At 45.4% G+C, this 19,386-nt stretch overlaps 1 protein-coding gene across 1 annotated transcript; it reads right to left on the bottom strand.

Moving 5' to 3' along the window:
- Positions 1-10,253: 10,253 nt before the first annotated feature.
- LOC309832229 (speedy protein E4-like) lies at positions 10,254-15,879 on the bottom strand (the record flags this gene model as incomplete). The annotated part of the gene is made up of 7 exons (XM_082669854.1): positions 10,254-10,379; positions 12,219-12,323; positions 12,484-12,652; positions 14,186-14,271; positions 14,755-14,813; positions 15,039-15,251; positions 15,771-15,879. The coding sequence occupies 7 exons, from the start codon at positions 15,877-15,879 to the stop codon at positions 10,254-10,256; spliced, it is 867 nt and encodes a 288-aa protein (XP_082525980.1).
- Positions 15,880-19,386: the final 3,507 nt, after the last annotated feature.

The following is a 19,386-nucleotide window of genomic DNA, read 5'->3' on the forward strand; positions in this document are numbered from 1 at the left end:
AGGTAACATGAAATTCTGTCCACTTGGTAGGAAGTTCAGTTGACTCGCCAAACCCCTACCCAGGAAGAATCCAATTTTACCTTCATTTCTTTATTTACATATTCATTTCAGTAGTCCTGATCTGTAATGTGTCTGTTTCTCAGATTCTCTTTTGAACCGGTTATAACAGCTGCAGGTTCCCTCTTGAATGAAATAAAATACTTAGCCTGTGCTCATTTTTATATCTGTATGAGAGTCATGATCTCACCCTTATTTTCTTTTTAAGATTTATTATTTATTTATTTATTTTATTTACCTTTGGCTGCGTCAGGTCTTAGTTGCAGCAGGCGGGCTCTATGTTGTGGAGCTTGGGCTTCTCTCTACTTGTGGTGCGTGGGCTTCTCTCTAGTTGTGGTGGGCTGGTTTTCTCTCTTTAGTTGTGGTGCACGGGCTCCAGGGCACGTGAGCTCTAGCTTGCGGCACTCGGGCTCTAGTTGAAGTGTGAAAGCTCAGTAGTTGTGGCACGCGGGCTTAGTTACCCTGCGGCACGTGGGATCTTAGTTCCCTGACCAGGGATTGAACCCAGGTCTCCTGCATTGTAAGGGGATTCTTTACCACTGGACCACCAGGGAAGTCCCTACCCTTATGTTTTAACAGTTTGGGAGGTCTTCACAGAGATCCTGGATGGATTCACCTAACAGCACCAGGTAAACTTTGTGTCAAGAGTAGTGCACATCATTCCTCAAGAATTTTAAAGTAAAACTATAAAAGGATCCAGAAATTCCACTTCCGTGTATTTTTTGGAAGAAAAAAACACACTAGTTCAAAAAGATACATGCACCCTTATGTTCATTGAGCATTATTTATAATAGCCAGTGTATAGAAGCAACCTATGTGTCCATCCATAGATGAATGGATAAAGAAGATGCATTTTATATATATATATATATATATATATACACACATACACACCACAATGGACTATTAGCCACGAAAAAAAAAAAAAGAGTGAGGGGCTTCGCTGGGGTTTCACTGGTTAAGAATCCGCCTGCCAGTACAGGGGACATGGGTTCAAGCCCTGGTCCAGGAAGATCCCACATGCCACGGAGCAACTAAGCCCGTGTGCCACAACTATTGAGCCTGCGCTCTAGAGCCTGTGAGCCACAACTACTGAGCCTGCGTACCACAACTACTGAAGCTCGCTCACCTAGAGCCCATGCTCTGCAACAAGAGAAGCCACTGCAATGAGAAGCCCACGCAGCGCAGTGAAGTGAAGCCCCCGCTCGCCGCACCTAGAGAAAAGGCCACATACAGCAACAAAGACCCAACGCAACCAAAAATAAAATAAATAAATTTTAAAAATTAAAAAAAATAATGAAATCTTGCCATTTGTGGCAACATGGATGGAGCTAGAGGGTATTATGCTAAGTGCAATAAGTCAGACAGAGAAAGACAAATACCGTATGATCTCATATGTGTGTGGAATCTAAAAAACAAGGCAAAAGAACTAATGTAACTAAACAGAAACAGACTCATAGATACAGAGAACAAACAGGTGGTTGCCAGAGGGGCGTAGGTGGATGAGTGAAATAGGTGAGGGAGATTAAGAGAAACAGATGACCAGTTACAAAATAAATGAGTCATGGGAATGAAATATACAGCATGGGCAATACAGTGAATAACATTATAATAACTTTGTATGGTGACCGATGGTAACTAGACCATGGTGATGGATGGTAACTAGACCATAACTAGACTTATCATGGTGATCATTTTCTAATATATAGAAATATTGATATTATGCACCTGGAACTAACAAAGTGTTGTAAGTCAGTTACACTTGAATTAAAATTTTTTAATTGAAAAGAAAAGAATAGTGTGTCTCGTTAACTATAGACACTTAGTCATACAGCAGTTCTCTAGAACATATTCATCTTGTGTAACTGTAACTTTATACCCATTGAACAATTCCCATCCTCTCCTCCCCTACCCCTGACAATTTATGTTTAACTTTTTTAGATACCTCATATAAGTGGAACACACAATTTTGTCCTTCTGTGACTGACTTATTTCACTTACCATAATGTCTTCCAGTTATATTCCTGTTGTCACAACTGGTAGGATTTCCTTCTAATAAGTGAATAATATCCTGTTATATGTATATACCACATTTTCCTTATCCATTTGTCTGTTGATAAAATTTGCGTTGTTTTCCTATCTTGGCTCTTGTGAATAATGCTGTAATGAATATAGAGGTGCATATATCTCTTCCAGATGTTGATTTCATTTACTTTGGATATACAGGCTATATTATATTACATTATATTATATTATAGTTATTGTGCTTCCCGGATCTTGTGTTTTTTACAAACTGAAGGTTTGCGGCAACTCTTTGTTGAGCAAGTCTATTGGCACTGTATTTCCAACAGCAGTTCCTCACTTCTTGTCTTTGTGTCATATGTTAGTAATTCTCACACTATTTCAAACCTACCATCAGCAAAAAGATTACTACTCACCGAAGGCTCAGATGATGGTTAGCGATTTTTACCAATAAAGTATTTTTATTTATTTATTTATTTGGCTGTGCTGCACAGCATGTGGCATCTCAGTTCCCTGACCAGGGATCAAAGGTGCACCCTCTGTATTGGAAGGCGAATTCTTTTTATTATTATTATTTCTTTTGTGGCACGCGGGCCGCTCACTGTTGTGGCCTCTCCCGCCGCCGAGCACAGGCTCGGGACGCGCACGCTCAGCGGCCATGGATCACGGGCCCAGCCGCTCCCCGGCATGTGGGATCCTCCCGGACCGTGGCAGGAACCCGAGTCCCCTGCATCGGCAGGCGGACTCTCAACTACTGCGCCACCAGGAAAGCCCTGGAAGGCTAATTCTTAACCACTGGACCACCAGGGAGGTCCCTAAAGTATTTTTTTTAACATCTTTATTGGAGTATACTTGCTTTACAATGTTGTGTTAGTTTCTGCTGTATAACAAAGTGAATCAGCTATATGTATACATATATCCACATATCCCCTCCATCTTGAGTCTCCCTCACACCCTCCCTAGCCCACCCCTCTAGGTGGACACAAAGCACTGAGCTGGTCTCCCTGTGCTATGCGGCTGCTTCCCACTAGCTATCTGTTTTACATTTGGTAGTGTATATATGTCCATGCCACTCTCTCACTTTGTCCCAGCTTACCCTTCCCCGCGCCCCCCCCACCCCCGCCCCGTGTCCTCAAGTGCATTCTCTGCGTCTTTATTCCTGTCCTGCCACTAGGTTCATCAGAACCACTTTTTTATTTTTTCTTTAGGTACCATAAATATGTGTTAGCATACGGTATTTGTTTTTGTCTTTCTGACTGACTTCACTCTGTTTCACAGACTCTAGGTCCATCCACCTCACTACAAATAGTTCAATTTCATTCTTTTTATGGCTGAGTTATATTCCGTTGTATATATGTGCCACATCTTCTTTATCCATTCATCGGTCAGTGGAAACTTAAGTTGCTTCCATGTCCTGCCTATTATAAATAGTGTTGCAGTGAACATTGTGGTACGTGTCTCTTTTTGAATTATGGTTTTCTCAGCGTATATGCCCAGGAGTGGGATTGCTGGATCATATGGTAGTTCTATTTTTAGTTGTTTTTAAAAAATAAATTTATTTATATTTATTTATTTATTATTTTTGGCCGTGTTGAGTCTTCGTTGCTGTGGGCGGGCTTTCTCTAGTTGCAGAGAGCTGGCGCTACTCTGTTGCAGTGCGCGGGTTTCTCATTGTGGTGGCTTCTCTTGTTGCAGAGCGTGGGTTCTAGACATGTGGGCTTCAGTAGTTGTGGCATGTGGGTTCAGTAGTTGTGGTGTACGGGCTCAGTGGTTGTGGCGCACGGGCTTAGTTGCGCCACGGCATGTGGGATCTTCCCGGACCAGGCTCGAACCCGTGTCCCCTGCATTAGCAGGTGTATTCTTAACCACTGCGCCACCAGGCAAGGCCTATTTTTAGTTTCTTGAGGAGCCTCCACACTGTTCTCCATAGAGGCTGTATCAATGTACACTCCCAGCAACAGTGCACGAGGGTTCCCTTTTCTCCACACCCTCTCCAGCATTTATTGTTTGTAGATTTTTTGATGATGGCCATGCTGAGCGTTGTGAGGTGATACCTCACTGTAGTTTTGATTTGCCTTTCTCTAATGATTAGTGTCATTGAGCATCCTTTCATGTGTTTGTTGGCAATCTTATATCTTCTTTGGAGAAATGTCTATTTCGGTCTTGTGCCCATTTTTGGATTGAGTTGTTTGCTTTTTTTGATATTGAGCTGCATGAGCCACTTGTATATTTTGGAGATTAATCCTTTGTCAGTCGCTTCGTTTACAAATATTTTCTCCTGTTCTGAGGGTTGGGTTTTTTGTCTTGTTTATGGTTTCCTTTGCTGTGAAAAAGCTTTTAAGTTTCATTAAGTCCCATTTGTTTATTTTTGTTTTTATTTCTATTTCTCTAAGAGGTGGGTCAAAAAGGATCTTGCTGTGATTTATGTCATAGAGTGTTCTGCCTATGTTTTCCTCTAAGAGTTTGATAGTGTCTGGCCTTACATTTAGGTCTTTAATCCATTTTGAGTTTATTTTTGTGTTATGGTGTTAGGTAGTGTTCTTATTTCATTCTTTCACAGGTAGCTGTCCAGTTTTCCCAGCCCCACTTATTGAAGAGGCTGTCTTTTCTCCATTGTATATTCTTGCCTCCTTTATCGAATATAAGGTGACCATATGTGCGTGGGTTTATTTCTGGGCTTTCTATCCTGTTATGCTGATCTATATTTCTCTTCCCTAAAGTATATTTCAATAAAGGTATGCATATTGTTTTTTAGACACAAGGCTATCGCACACTTAACAGACTACAGTATAGTGTAAACATAAGTTTTTCATGCACGGGTACAACAAAGAATTCGTGTGACTCGCTTTATGGCGGTATTCGCTTCATTGCAGTGTTCTGGAACCGAAGCTGCAGTGTCTCTGAGCTGGGCCTGTATACCAAGAAGTGGGATTGCTGGAACATACGGAAATTTTACAAAAAAGATTTTGAGAAAACTCCATACTGTTTTCCACAGTGCCTGCACGATGTTACACTCCTGCCTATAATATGCAAGGGTTACAATTTCTCTACAACCTTGAAAATTCTTATCTTTTAAAAAAAATTGTAGGCATTCTAACAGATGTGAGGTAATATCTCACTATGATTTTGATTTGCATTTCCTGGATGATTAGTGACGTTGAGCACCTTTTCATGTACCTGGTGCTGTGTTAAGTCTTTCTAACACACATACACACACGCAAAGGGATAGAAGGAATGTTTTGGAAGTGAAGAGTATCTTACCGTGATGGTGGTGGTGGTATCACAGGTGTGTGCATATGTCCAGACTCATCAAGTTATACAAATTAAACATGGGCTGGATTTTGTATATCAATTACACATAAATAAATCTGTAAAAGCCCAGCAACAAGTGGTGTGTTTCATGAGCCAGTGAAGCCCAGGTACGTCTTTTCTCCTCTCCCAGGGGTGAACCCAAGCTGCCATTGAACTTGGAGCACTTTCTGTTTCTTTAGTTTCCCCTTGTATTACTTTTGTGTTTCTGCGTTGTTTTCAGATTACAGCTGAGTGGTTCCCCATTTGGAGCAGCAGGGATTCTGAGTTTGGCTCTGTCGTTTGAAGACTTTTGATGGTCTCTCCAAAGGGATTATGTTTCTACAGAACTAATCTCAGTTAGGTGAGAGGTAACAGAGGATCTGGTTTGTTTGTCTTTTCTTAGTCTTTTCTGTTTGTCTACTTGGACAAGCTCAAATCAATTGAGAATCTCTTGCCCAATGGGAGGAGAACTGCTCTTTAATATCTAGACTGGTGAGTGTTTATTCCTGACTCATGTCTAAGACTTGAGAACTGAAGGTAGAAGTTCCATTCTCTATATGTCTGTGTGTCTGTAATTCAGGAGGTCTTTACCTCTGACAGTGTGAGTATGTAATGTTTTCCTACTTCTGGATCTATTAAAGTACATTGTAGAGTATCTTAAATTGAAGGCTTTCTGTCCTGATTGGCCTACAAAGATACAAATGTGCTTACAAAAATCATATATCCCTAAAATTCTCAGAGAGAAAGGAATTAGAACTTCTCATATGTTAAATGTGCTAGAAAAGTATTCTTGTAGAAATCAAGTCAGGGAATTCCCTGGCCGTCCAGTGGTAGGACTCGTTGCTTTCACTGCCAGGATCCGGGTTCCGTCCCTGGTCAGGGAACTAAGATCCAGCAAGCCTCTGTGTGCAGCCAAAAATCAACTCAGAAATTGAAAGACTTCAAGTTTGCATAATTTAGGTAAATCTTTGACAAATGAAGCTAGTTTAATATTTTTGGTTTAATAAATATTTATTCCTATCTTAATTATCGGTATTAGGCATACATTTAAAAAAATCTACTTGGGAGTGTTCTTCCTAAATTTATATAGGCGTGCCCATCAAATAAGGTAACGTTACTTCTACTTAATATTTAAGGCTGTGAAAAATGTAAACTTGTGTTTAACCGCATTTACTTATTATTCCGACAAACTTTCTTTCAACAGTAACTGTGTTTTGTACTGTGTTAGCTTGTCGATAAATTCCAAGATCTTTAGTTTACGTAAAGCCTTGAACTGATATTAAATTGTGTTACTTACTGGATAATCGTTGGATACCGAGGTCATTTCTAAGCAAGACAGAAACCCGAAACATTGATTACTAAGCATAATCTCAAGTTCTGTGCTCTTGCTGCATATTTTTATTTGTTACCTAGAGGCTGTGTCTGTGGGTGTGTTAATGAATGTGTTTGTCTCTACCACTTGGAGAAGTCGTGTAAGGGATGTTTGTGGCTATGTAAAGTTGTGCTATGTGTGTTCATGAGCTCTCCTAGCCTAAAATGCTGATGTGTGATGGGCAGTTGTCAATTATTCACTGCTAGTTTTCTTTGTGAAATGGAAGTAACTTTGGTTCAAAGTTATCATTAATATAATATGAATGAGACTTGACCAATAGTAATGTTATCGGCTGGAACAGAACTCAGGTTCAGCTGCTCATCGCTCAGAAGTCAATGTTCCAGAGACAAAGGTTGGTGGAGGAAGAAAGATGCTTTATTCAGGAAGCTGGCAACCTGGGAAGATGGTGGACTAGTGTCCCCAAAACCATCTCCCAGTTGCCAATTAGAGGGAAAAGGGGTTGATAGGGAAAAGACGGGAAGTCTCTGGGCTGTGCCGGTGGGGGCTACATGCAGAGTAGCACAGTCATCTCTGACCATCATCTTGAAGTTGGTCATGCAGTGGTGTGGTTGGTGTCATGTTGATTGTTTCAGGCACAGTTAATCTTCAACTCCAGTGTTGGTTTGTTCCCATTTCCTTGAGGCCAGTTCCTGGAATTGTGTAAGCCATTGGTTCAGGTCTGCTCAAGGTGGAGCAGCTGACGTCATAGCTCCAGTCTGGTGATCATACAGTTAGCTTTCTCCTCTTGGAGTGGTTTTAGTATCTGAAAAACAAGTTAAGAGTGTGTCTCTGACACTGTTACTTATGTCCTTCGGGAGGAACCAGAGATTCTGTGAGTGCTGTTGTCCTAATCATTAACTGCTTGAACCTGTTCTTTTGTGACTCAGTGGAGGCCTGGGAGACTGCAGCTGTTTTACAAACAAGAGGCAGGGGACATAGAAGGGCCCTGCAGGGTCCTGCTTGGTTCCAGCACCCGAGAGGTACAACTTTGTATGCAAGATAATGAGATGTAGTTTTGTTTATTAACAGGAACAAAAATAGTTTGGTCCTAAAGTGAAATGACTGATTGTTCCAGCACCAGAAAGAGGATAGTGAAGGACACAACCTCAGTGAATATAGAAAGTTGCAGGAGATGAGTGGAAAGGGAATTTCATTTGTCTGAGCTGAAGGCGGCTCAGTTTTGATGTTTATTCCAGAGGTTTTCAGAAAAGAGCTTCTGGTTCTCTGAGTATCCAATGTTATATTGATGCAAAGCGGGAGTTTGGTTTTCTCTCTGTAAAATGATAACTGTTTCTAGTGGAGTGTTGGTCTCTTTAATAAGTGGTTGGAAAGTTGTTCTCTAAATCTGCCTAAACAGCAGAGCTTCTGAGTCTCACTGGAAGAGCTTTCTGCCCCTAGTTCTGAATTCATCCGGCCTTATTATGTTTTGAAAATAAATGCACAGGGACTTCCCTGGCGGTGCAGTGGTTAAGAATCCGCCTGCCAGTGCAGGGCACACGGGTTCGAGCCCTGGTCCGGGAAGATCCCACATGCTTTTAGAAACTAGAGCACGGAGAGAGTAAGGTCATACGAAATTTGAGACGCTAAATATCGTCATAGTTTAAGCAGTGTGAAGATCGTTGAAAGAAATTATTTGTCATTCCTTCAAGCCATAAACATTTGATGAATACTTGCAAAAAATAGAAAATAAAGAAACCTCTAGAGGCCGCGAGCCACAACTACTGGAACCCACGTGCCTAGAGCCCGTGCTCCGCAACAAGAGAAGCCACCGTATTGAGAAGCTGATGTACCACAACGAAGAGTCGTCCCCGATCACGCCAACTAGAGAAAGCCCACGTGCAACAACAAAGACCCAACGCAGACAAAAATAAATAAATAAATTGAAAAATGTATTAAAAATAAAAGAAAATAAATGCACAACAAAATTTCTGCATTTCTGAGAAAGTTAAGCTTCCTTAAAACTGTGTTCCTTTTGGTCTGTTTTTTTTTTTGTTTTTTTTTTAAGTGTACTGTCAAGAATTCCCTGGCATTTCAGGAGTTAGGACTCTGCTCTTCCACTAGTAGAGGCCTGTTTTTGATCCCTGGTCAGAGAAGTAAGATCCTGCAAGCTGCGTGGCGTGGCCAGAAAAACAGCAAAGACAAAATAATCATACTTTAGCCGTTCAACACAGTCAGGGACCTTTAGTTCCTCCTCAAGGGCTATCGGGTAATATTCTGAGCCATGTCCTTGGAACTGCTTGGCAGAGACTGAAACCCCCAGCAGGTGGAAGAAGTTAACTGCATGCTGCCCACAAGCACGTAGACCCCAGACCAGTTGGAACCAGAAGGCTGATGATGTTGGGTCCCCGTGACCTCACCACCAACCAATCAGAAGCATGTCCGTGAGCTGATCACGCACCCTGTAACCCTCTCTTCAACATGTAGCCCCTTGCTCTTGTCCCTGTATAGTCCTCAAGCAAAACCTCAGGAGGGGAGAGTTGGTTCTTTGGGACATGAGCCCACCATCTCCCCTGGACTGCCGGCTTCCTCAATAAAGCTATCTTTCCTTGTACCCAACACTTGTCTCTCAGTATTGGAGTCCTGAATGATGCAAGATGTGCCTCATCTTCTGTAGTTTTCTCTGCATGAAAAATAATTCAGGATTATTTTTCAGAGTTAAGAAATGTGGTTGGATAATCACAACACCATTAAGCAACACCTCGTTGGACAGCAAAGAGGCGAAGCCGACTGGTAATGACCACACACATCATGACTGTGGGAAGACTTTCATCTTTATTGTATTTCCCAAAAGCTGCATTGCTCGGTGCTCTTTAATAATCTAAAATAACGTACAAACATGTTGAGACAAGTTAAAAAATTACGACTGAATTCCCACAATTCAATAATGAGAACTAAAAAAATAAAATTTATGCTCACAAGATGTGGGAGGAAATACCCACCTAGCTGTAAGTAGAATGGGAGTATTATGTAATATATAAAGTGTATATTATGTAATAGATACAAATAAAAATCTCTCTTGAAAATGTGAGTAAAATTGTATATATGTGTAAATATACAACAGCTGTAATACTCATCAGAAAAGTTTGTAGGAACAAGGTGTTTCAAAATGAAGACTATTTCAAAATAAATATTTAAAACTATTTAAAATAAATATATAAATATAAAAATACAATAATTTTACAGGTGACATTTTCAAAATAAGCCTGTGAAAGTTAAGTCATCAGTCACGACCCTATGGCTCTCATTATATATTTTAAACTTTTTCTCTCCTATTCTGAGCCCCTACACTCCACCTTCAAATGCTTCTAGACTGGGGCAAACAAGTGTATAAAAAATGGGACCTCCAATGGGACCTCAGGGGAGATTTGAATGAAATGATCTGAAAATTGGGGTGGTGACTTCCAAAAGGATGGCATCTGAGAAAACCCTGTTTTCTTATTGTCCTGCCACAGACTCCTAGAAGCATGCCCCGCTCCTAGGAGTATGATATGAAGACTCTTCTCAGCTTGTTCTAGAAGGTGCTGGGTTCTTCGCGATTATCTGCACAAGAGGCTTTCTCCTTTCCTTCCTCACAGCTGTCATCACTGTCTGGAGTGCCCTCGTGTTGAACATCCTCATCTCTCCTGGGCTCTGTGATCTGGAAGTAAGAGAAAGAGCGAGGATGTCAGATTGCAAAGTGGCAACTGTGCAGATATAAAGGTTTTCACATGCTTAGTCCATTCTAAGCAGAATTGAGACTCCTTTATGATTGCAGTTTTATCTCAAATTCTCCATTCTGAACCCCAGTCCTGAGCCATTCATTGTTTTCAAGTGTGATTCTTGGACTCTGGTGACCCTGACTCCAAAAACTACTGAATACACCTAAGGTCAGGCCCAGTAATCTGCTTTACAGCGAAGACCCCAGGTGATTGTGCGCAGGGAGCTGGCATTTGGAGAAATGCTGCTTTAGTCTCAACTCACCTTGGTCCTCTGGCACCACTTCAGTTCTGAACTTGGCACCACACTATAGACATGACTGACAAGTCAGCATCGTGGACCAGGAGACCTGATGCCGGATGCCTAACCCTGACGCTAACCCTGCATCCTAATGTCTATTTTGTTATTAATTTTTCATTTATTTACTTATTTCCTTTATTTTATTTTTGGCTGCATTGGGTCTTCATTGCTGCGCGTGGGCTCTCTCTAGTTGTGGTGAGCGAGGAGTACTCTCCGTTGCTTCTTATGACGTTGGCTTCTCTTGTTGCGGAGCATGGGCTCTAGGCTCACAGGCTGAGTAGTTGTGGCTTGCGGGCTCTAGATTGCAGGCTCAGTAGTTGTGGCTCGCGGGCTCTAGAGCTCAGGTGCAGTAGTTGTGGCGCACGGGCTTAGTTGCTCCGCGGCATGTGGGGTCTTCCCGGACCAGGGCTCGAACCCGTGTGCCCTGCCTTGGCAGGCGGATTCTTAACCACTCTGCCACCAGGGAAGTCCCTGGATCCTAATGTTGAAATAATACTCAGTCCTCAACTTGGTTAGTGTTACGGGCTGAATGTTTGTGTCCCCCAAAATTCTTATGTTGAAATCTTAAAATCTTAACCGCTAAGGTGCTGGTATTAGGAGGTGGGGTGTTTGGGAGGTTATTAGGTCATGGGGTAGAGCCCTCATGAATGAGATTATTGGCCTTGTAAAAGAGACTGTGGAGTGTTGTTTATGAGCCACGCAGTCTGTAGTAGGTAGGGCAGGTCGAATGGACTAAGACAGCTAGTTTGCAAGATTTAAACCAAATGTTTGCTCAGTCCTCTGCCCACATCTAGAACTCTAATGTGTCAATTGTAATAAGCCATGCTGAAGATGGCATTCCTTAACCTTCACTCGTTGTGATAAACCCCCTTGACCGTCAACTTGAGGGGGAAAAGGTGAATTGTCCAAGAGGAATCATTGGTCCGGAAGTGGTGAGTCAGGGGAAATAAAGAGTCCCAGGTCATCTGGCCATAAGCAATTTGAAAGTAAATTTGGATGAAAATAAAGCCAGTCCTAATTCATCTTCTCTTATTGAACGTGTGGGCTGTTGTATGTAATATCCTGTGTGTAGACATTTACTTTGTTGTAGGTAAATGCTAGAACCCACATCCCTGAGGGATGTAAGGCCAAAAATGAATGAAAAAGAGAAACTGGAAACACAGTATATGGAAGAAAATCACCATCTCGTCAAAGCTGTTATTTGGACCCAGTTGCTTTGGGTGAAATGACTTCAGTGAGACCCATGCGTCTGGGACAAACTGGTTTCCCCGAGGTCTGGCGCCCACGGGCCCCACGGTGCTGGTGTCTGTGTGTGGCTGTCAGTCCGTGGCTGGGCGCTGAGTCGGCGTGTGGCTGTGTGCCCGGCTGGCCCCCTTCACAGCGTGAGAGGTGATGTGGGTCCAGCAGTGGGATTCCTCCGATTTCCTCAGTAGACAACACGTCATTCCGCCCTCACCTTTGCGCACGCACGCAGACCTACCTTTGCGCAGGCCGATGACTTGAGGCCTGCGTGCTCCTGGGGCCCCTGGGGCAAGAGGGCGCGATCTCTTCCCCACACCCAGAGCTCTGGATCAAAAGCCTGGATCTGGAAAGAAAAACAGCCTCTGGCAATGAGGATGCCGCTGCCTCCCGTTGCCCGGCCTCCGGTTCTTTCTCGTCCATCCCCAAGTCCCAAACCGAGTTCCCCGTGATCCCCCCCTCCTCTGCGGCCCTCCCCCTCCCTGAGACCGCCACAGCCCACCCACCTGCTCGCACTCTTCCCGAGTGACCCTCGTCTTCCAGCCCATGGAACGGATGAACTGGGAACGCAGTTTGTGGAACAAGGGACGCTGGGAGCGGTTCTTTCCATAGAGGAACGAAAAGATGGCCTGTTTGGGGGCCTGGTTGTCCTCTTCCATGTCGCTGGCCACATAGCTGGGGAAAGACATCAGGTCGCTGTCATCAGGACAGGAAGGGCCTCCGCTTGAGATCAGCTTCCCAGGAAAGAGGCAGGCTGAACATCCTCACACGACCCACCCAGCCCTGCCCGGTGTCACCGTCACCGTCACCGAGAGCCGCCCAGTAGTCAAGGAGGCACTGCCAGGCAGGACCTTCAGAAGGGTGCCTCTCACACCTTGAGGATGAGGACAAAATCCAAACCCCCTGTTCCCTTCAACTTGTTTTATGTGGACACACCTCTCTCCCTATGTTGTAGGTACAGGTACAGTTCCTGAGGGCAGGAGCTGATCTGATCTGATTGTGCATTCATCCCTCTCCTACCAAATGACACATTTCGGGCTTGGTTCATATTGATGCATGAATTCAACAGCCTTTTGTGAATCTCTGTTCCCATCACCTCATATTCCACGGCATGTACGGTGTACGTTATAAGGTTTCATTAGATGAATGAATGAATGAATGAATGAACATTTAATCTCAGAGCCAAATGCAATACTGATTACCTCGAAGACTCACAATAACGAACATTTGCAAAACGAAAAGAATTGTGCTGAGCGTTTTGGGAATGCATTGACATTTTGACAAGACCTGCCTTCCACATTGTGTCCAGTCTGATGGGACTGGGGAAGGGGAAGGGGGGAGATCAGAAATGACTATAATGCAAAGCATCACAGTATAATACGATTTTAACTCCAGTGGCTCCGGGATGCAGAAGTTAGGGAGATCAGGCATCGTGAAGGTTTTGGTGTTTGAACCCACTTTAAGGATAGGGTCATTTTCTTCAGATAAATGTGTGGGAAAGATACCTGGACAGAAAGCCCAATAGAAACTTAGAGGGCAGGGTATTTGGAAGGAACGGTGGAACACAGGAATAAAGTGTCAGGACGGTGTGATGGAGATTGCAGAGAGAGTTGAATTCCAGCCCAGAGCTCTGGCCTTGATTTGGCACGGCATGAGCCAATGAAATTGTGTGAAGCGGTCAGACCTGTGTTTTGGGAGGATATTGAGGCAAATAGAGCCGACTGGCTTGGGAGACTTGGAAGAAACGTCAGTGGGGAGCATTTTACATCAGATCCGCGCTATGTGATAAGGGTCCCCCGATTGTGGCATTTGTCGTGGGAACGCAGAAACGGAAGATAATCACACTTGGTGCTGATGTGGGAAGACCCGAGACTGGAAAATCAGAACCGGAAACGCCTCAAGTCTGTTTACTCGGGGGCAGGATGGTGTCAGTTCTTTCTTCCTCTCCTCTTAGGAAGGTTTTGTGTTTTGCTTTGTTTCGTTCAGTGTTTTAATTGACATTAGGGTAGTTTGTTTTGACAACGAATGGTATAAAAAACATAACATTGTTTGAAAAAGAAACCACTGTACCGTAATCCTGTCATTTTCACACCAGAGTAAACAGTACAAAGGGGTTTTAAAAAATAGATGAAAGGTCAGAGCCCCCCGTCTCTCTCCACCCTCCCAGGGTGTTGAATATTGATGGCGGGGATGGAGCAAGGTACTCACAGAGCTATGAAGAAATGGATTCTCTGGAATTGCCAGGAGAAGAGCCCGGCCCGGCTAAAATAAGCTATCACCATCGACAGGAGATACTGATGGAAAGAGGGAAAGAACGTAGGAGAGAGGTCACCTCCTGGAAGAGGAGAAAGAGTGGGAGGGAGAAGGGAGCAGGGGACGAGGATGGGTGGTGCCACTTGGAGAGGAGACCCCCCGTGTTGGGTGAGCCTGATTATTTGGGGAAGGGAGGAGGCCAGAAGGTCAGAGTTGGCGACGCTCCTAGGATGGGAGGCTGTGGGTTTGAGGGCGTGGACTTAGGGCCACTGGCACTGGATTGTGTTTGATGAACCGGAGCCGAGGCGAGTCCCCAGGAGCTGAGAGGAGAGGGGACTTCGGCAGCAGCCACCAAAGGGGCACACGTGGGGCTCAGATCCCAGAGGGGCCCTCGAGGCCCCTGGAGGGAAGTGTTGACAAGGCATCAGGTTGGGAGGGGAGTGGAAACGTGGGTGTAGGAAGCACCCCGTGCGCCCACCCAGGACAGGCGCTGGAGCTGGAATCCATCTCAGCGGGTGGTTTACCTTGTCAGATACTTCCAGCCTTTTGTCCCAGGCAAGGAATTTCTTAACGACGGGATCCTCTGTGAAAAGAGGGCAGATGTTGCCAGTGGGAACAGGGCTGTCGTGGGAGCATTGCAGAGCCAAGAGGGAGAACCGCGCCCCCCCCCCCGGGGAAATGCCAAGTTGTGGCCCAGGGTGAAGCTGACGGGAAGAGGGGATTGAAGACCATTCACTGTGGGAGGAAAGGGGGTGACTCCCGTTCTAGGGGGGCCGAGTGACAGGGAGTGATGCCCCTTCATCGTTACCGAGCATCCTGTTGAAGACCTCGTGGTGCTCAGGCAGCACTGAAGACACCCGCTGTCGCTTCAGCTTCATCTTGAGCCCAATCAGCCACTCCACGACCCAGGTGTCCTGGGCCTCAGCGGCCGGGTCGCCCTCCACCTCCGCTCTGAACGCCACTGACCTCTTCCTCTTACCGCCGGGGCGCTGAGGCGGGGAGGTGCAGCCGGCCCAGGGGCCTGACGAAGGAGAAGAGACTACAGTATGACGCCCTCGTCTTGGGAATTCAGCCACTGGTGACCACCCAACCCCACCCCGACTCTGCCTCCCCCCTGAAGCACCCCCGTGCTTTCCAGTCTCACAGACCGCTGACCTTGCCCCAAGTCATCTTTCCATCTTTCTCTGTCCATATCTACTGATCCCTCCCCTGACTCCTTTTGTCATTTTTCCAGCTTCCTGTCCTCGAAACTCTTTCTCATGGTAGATTATTTCTCCCACCAGGAAAAAAAAAAAAAAGAACCCTCCCCTTGTTTCCTCTCTTCCCTCCTCTCATCCTTGGATCTCGTCTCCTAAACTCTTTCTTGCTCCCCAGGTGTTCCGTGTCCCCAGCTCCTGTGCTCTCCTCCCTCAATCCCTGGCTTTCCGAATGTCTCCTTTCTTTCATAGGCACCTTTCGCAGGGGCTCTTTCCCGACCTCTGTACCCATTCCTCCTTACCGGTCAAGCCTCTGCAATTCCTTCTCGTGCCAGCTCCTTCACCTGACGGTCCTGGGATTTCTTCATAGACAGTCACCTCCAGGGGGTACCCTGAGGAGCTGGGCTGGCAGGTCTCGTCCTCAGCCTGGGAACTCGGTGGACGATTGTTCATGATGTCTCCCAAACTCTTCCCTTCCTCGAAGCCTAGACTCTGCTTTGTCCCAACTCTTGTTCTGGACTTGGGCTAAACACGAGTGGTCGTCCCTTCTCCAAGCTGCGGGGCAACTGGCAGTGGAGAGAAGCTCTGGCGAGATGCTATTGTCTACTACTGTTGCCGAGCACCACGGAGTCTGGTCCTTCCAATCAGGAAGGTCGGAAGCCTCTGATGTCATCATCCGTCATTCCAACCTGGCAAGCAGTTTGAAGGGAATCACAAGTAACTGTCAAACCTATGTGTGCACTTGTCCCAGAGATCAGGGGTAAATGGTATCTCCTGCCACTGACCCAACCTCTGCCCGTCCTCCAAAACCCCCCTCAAGGTGTCCAGACCCCGCTTTACCGCTTCCCAGCAGGTGCGCTGTCCTCTCCCTGCGTGACTCTCCCCCTCCCTCCCATTCCTTTTCCACGGGCTGGTGGGAGAGTGGGGAGAGGGACAAGGAGACTTAGGGGAAGCAGCAACGGTTCGGCCTTATAAGAGTGAGATAAGTATGTAAAAAGATATCCCAGGTACATTGACTCACTGGATTAAAAAGTTACGTTAAAACATGGAATTCTGCAAAGCTCTTCTGCTCAGTGTTTACTGGCACTGTGTTCAGAATTCTGTAGTGGGGGAGCACACGTCCGCTACCCTCAGGCACCTTTGAGTCCAAGAGGCATTTTGAGAAGCTAAAATCATACAGAACTACACGTGCTCACGCACCCTTCAACGGGTGTCTACAGACAGACAGACAGACACACACAAAGGGCACCTTTGGATTTCACAAAGTCCATGGGTTGTCCAAAGCCTGCCCCTCGATTCCAATTAAGAAGTTCTCGTCTACTTATCAGAATTTTGAGAATGTAGTATCACTGTTGTCCCAGAGATTTCACTACCTGAATAAAAATGTCACATGTAGAAAAGCCTAAATGGGAAAATCTCCAGTTCAAGACAGGTTATTTTTCTATGAGGGGAGGAAGTACACGGCAGCCGAGATGCAGAGAAGAAAATAGCCAACTCGGGATCGTGCAGTATCACTAGAAGCTTCTTCTGAACTTCCCAACTCATGCTTCCACTCCTCGCCTGGGGGTCTGCGTCTTGCTCTACCTTCCTCCCTCCCTGCCTCCCTCCCTCCCTCCCTCCCTCCTCCCTTTGCTCTCTTTTTATTGTGAGAAAATTTGCATCACATGAAATTTGCCCATTTTAAGGGTACAGTTGAGTGACATGAAGAATTCACATTGTTGGGTTTCCCTGGTGGCACAGTGGTCAAGAATCCGCCTGCCGATGCAGAGGACACGGGTTCGAGCCCTGGTCCGGGAAGATCCCACATGCCGCGGAGCACCTTAGCCCGTGCGCCACCAGTACTGAGCCCGCAAGCCATAACTCCTCAGTCCGCGAGCCACAACTACTGAGCCCGTGCGCCTAGAGCCCGTGTTCCGCCGTAAAGAGAAGCCACCGCAATGAGAAGCCCGTGCACCGCAGCGAAGAGTAGCCTCCCCTCGCTGCAACTACAGAAAGCCTGCACACAGCAAAGAAGACCCAACGCAGCCAAAAATAAGTAAAACAAAACTCTTAAGAAAAAAAATAAAGAATTCTCATTGTTGTGCAACCATCCCGACTGTCCGTCTCCAGAATGTTTTCATGCTGTCAAACTGAAACTCTGTCCCCAGTAAACACTGACTCCCCATCCCCCCCCCAGCCCCTGACACCCACCCTTCCACTTTCTGTCTCCACGAATTTGACCTCTCTGGGGCTGTCACCGAAGTGGATTCATGTAACATTTGTCCATTTGTATCTGGCCTATCCACTTAGTATAATGTCTTCAAGTGTCATCCGTGTGGTAGCCTGTGTCAAAATTTCCTTCCTAGACCCCAAAGCCAGTGTGGACAGTACACAGTGAGTGAGAAGGAAATAAAACCCTGGGTCTGAAGAAGTTCAGATGTATGCCAAGTGCAGTGGGAAAGCAGTGAATGAGAGGTGTCGTGATCCAGTTTGCACTGAAAGGGAAACGATTGATGTTGGCTGCTGTAGAAATGGATGCGGTGGGGATTCAGCAAGAGTGGAAGTCGGGAGACCCAGATATGGTTAGGAATTTGGCGTGGTAGTGCAGGAAGACGACGTCTGAGAAGATGGAGAGAAGTCAACAGGTTCCATATATTTGGAGGGAGACTCAGCAGGCCTCATCGGGGGATCAGACTAGGGGGAGAGAGCGGGGCGGTATTTCTGTTTACTCTGTGTGCACGTGTGTGCTTATGCCTCTACTGCTGAGACTTAACTGTTTCTACAAAGAAACACTAACCTTTCCTCTTACAAGTGGAATTGTTAAATTTTCACTGTTTATACAAAGAAATGTCAAACAATCATTGAAAAATACCTACATGCTCTTTCTATCAATTAGAAACTTGCCTTCCTGTTTGTGGATGAATAATATCTGTTGTATGAATACACACACTACATTTTCTTTATCCATTCATCTGTCAACAAACGCTTGGGTTGTTTCCACATTTTGGCTCTGAATCTTGCTTTTGCATTATTGTTTGGACTTTGATGAGAAGTATTTCTGTTGTTCAGGATGTGCCCAGAGTTTTAGTTTGTCTTTTGATCACTTACATATTTCTAATTAGCCCAAGCAATGCATACGTAGAGTCAGATCAATTCATCCAAGGTGCAGGGACTGAGTGTCCATTTGGTTTGCACTCGTGGACTTTCTGAGATGTTCTAGGTCTCAGAGGCCATGCAAAGAGCATCTGAGGTCCTCCAGAGCTGCCACAGCCCGGCTCTCCTCAGGGTCCGCACTGCTGGGAAAAGCACTGCTGCTTGAGGACCTGTGTCCCTCTGCTGTAGACGTTCCATCGTTAGGAGGCAAATGAGTTCAGATTTGCATTCATCATGCTTTCAACCATCACCGCTGACTGGGTCCTCGTATAACAGAACAGAAGTTCACTCTCCCTCTTGGTTAACAGGCTTTCAAATCTTAGAAGGTTGGTATTCTGTCCTTGTGAAAATTTCTCTTGTATACTGTGAAATACCCTGATTACTTTATCCAGTCTTCAGATCTGGATTTGCATAATCCCACCCCACCTCACCTTGTCCAAATGTGCTAAAATCGGGTGGGACCAGTCTTAAGATGTGTTGGTATGTTGTCCAAAAACGGCGTAAACAGCCCAGATCGAATCTGATGTTGTAAGTGAGCAGGACCTTGTGGGGCCTTCCTGGGACGGATTCTCCCCATGTCTTCTGCCTGCTTCTTGTCTTTAGAAAATTTTAGCCTCCTAGCCTTCCCTGAGGTCGAAATGGACAATTTAATCAGAGAAGGGAGAAAGTGCAAAAAGAAAGGAAAAGAGTCCAAAACGACCAAATAATACTAGTGTAGCCGTTAAACAAAGTCAAGGACATTTCCTTCTTCCTCAAGGGCTGTGGATACTGTTCTGAGCCTCGTCCTTGGAGCTGTTTTGCAGACTGAAGCCCCCAGCAGGTGGAAGA

Source organism: Grampus griseus (genome assembly GCF_964374135.1).
Source record: "Grampus griseus genome assembly, chromosome: 14".
Classification (NCBI taxonomy): Eukaryota; Metazoa; Chordata; class Mammalia; order Artiodactyla; family Delphinidae; genus Grampus; species Grampus griseus.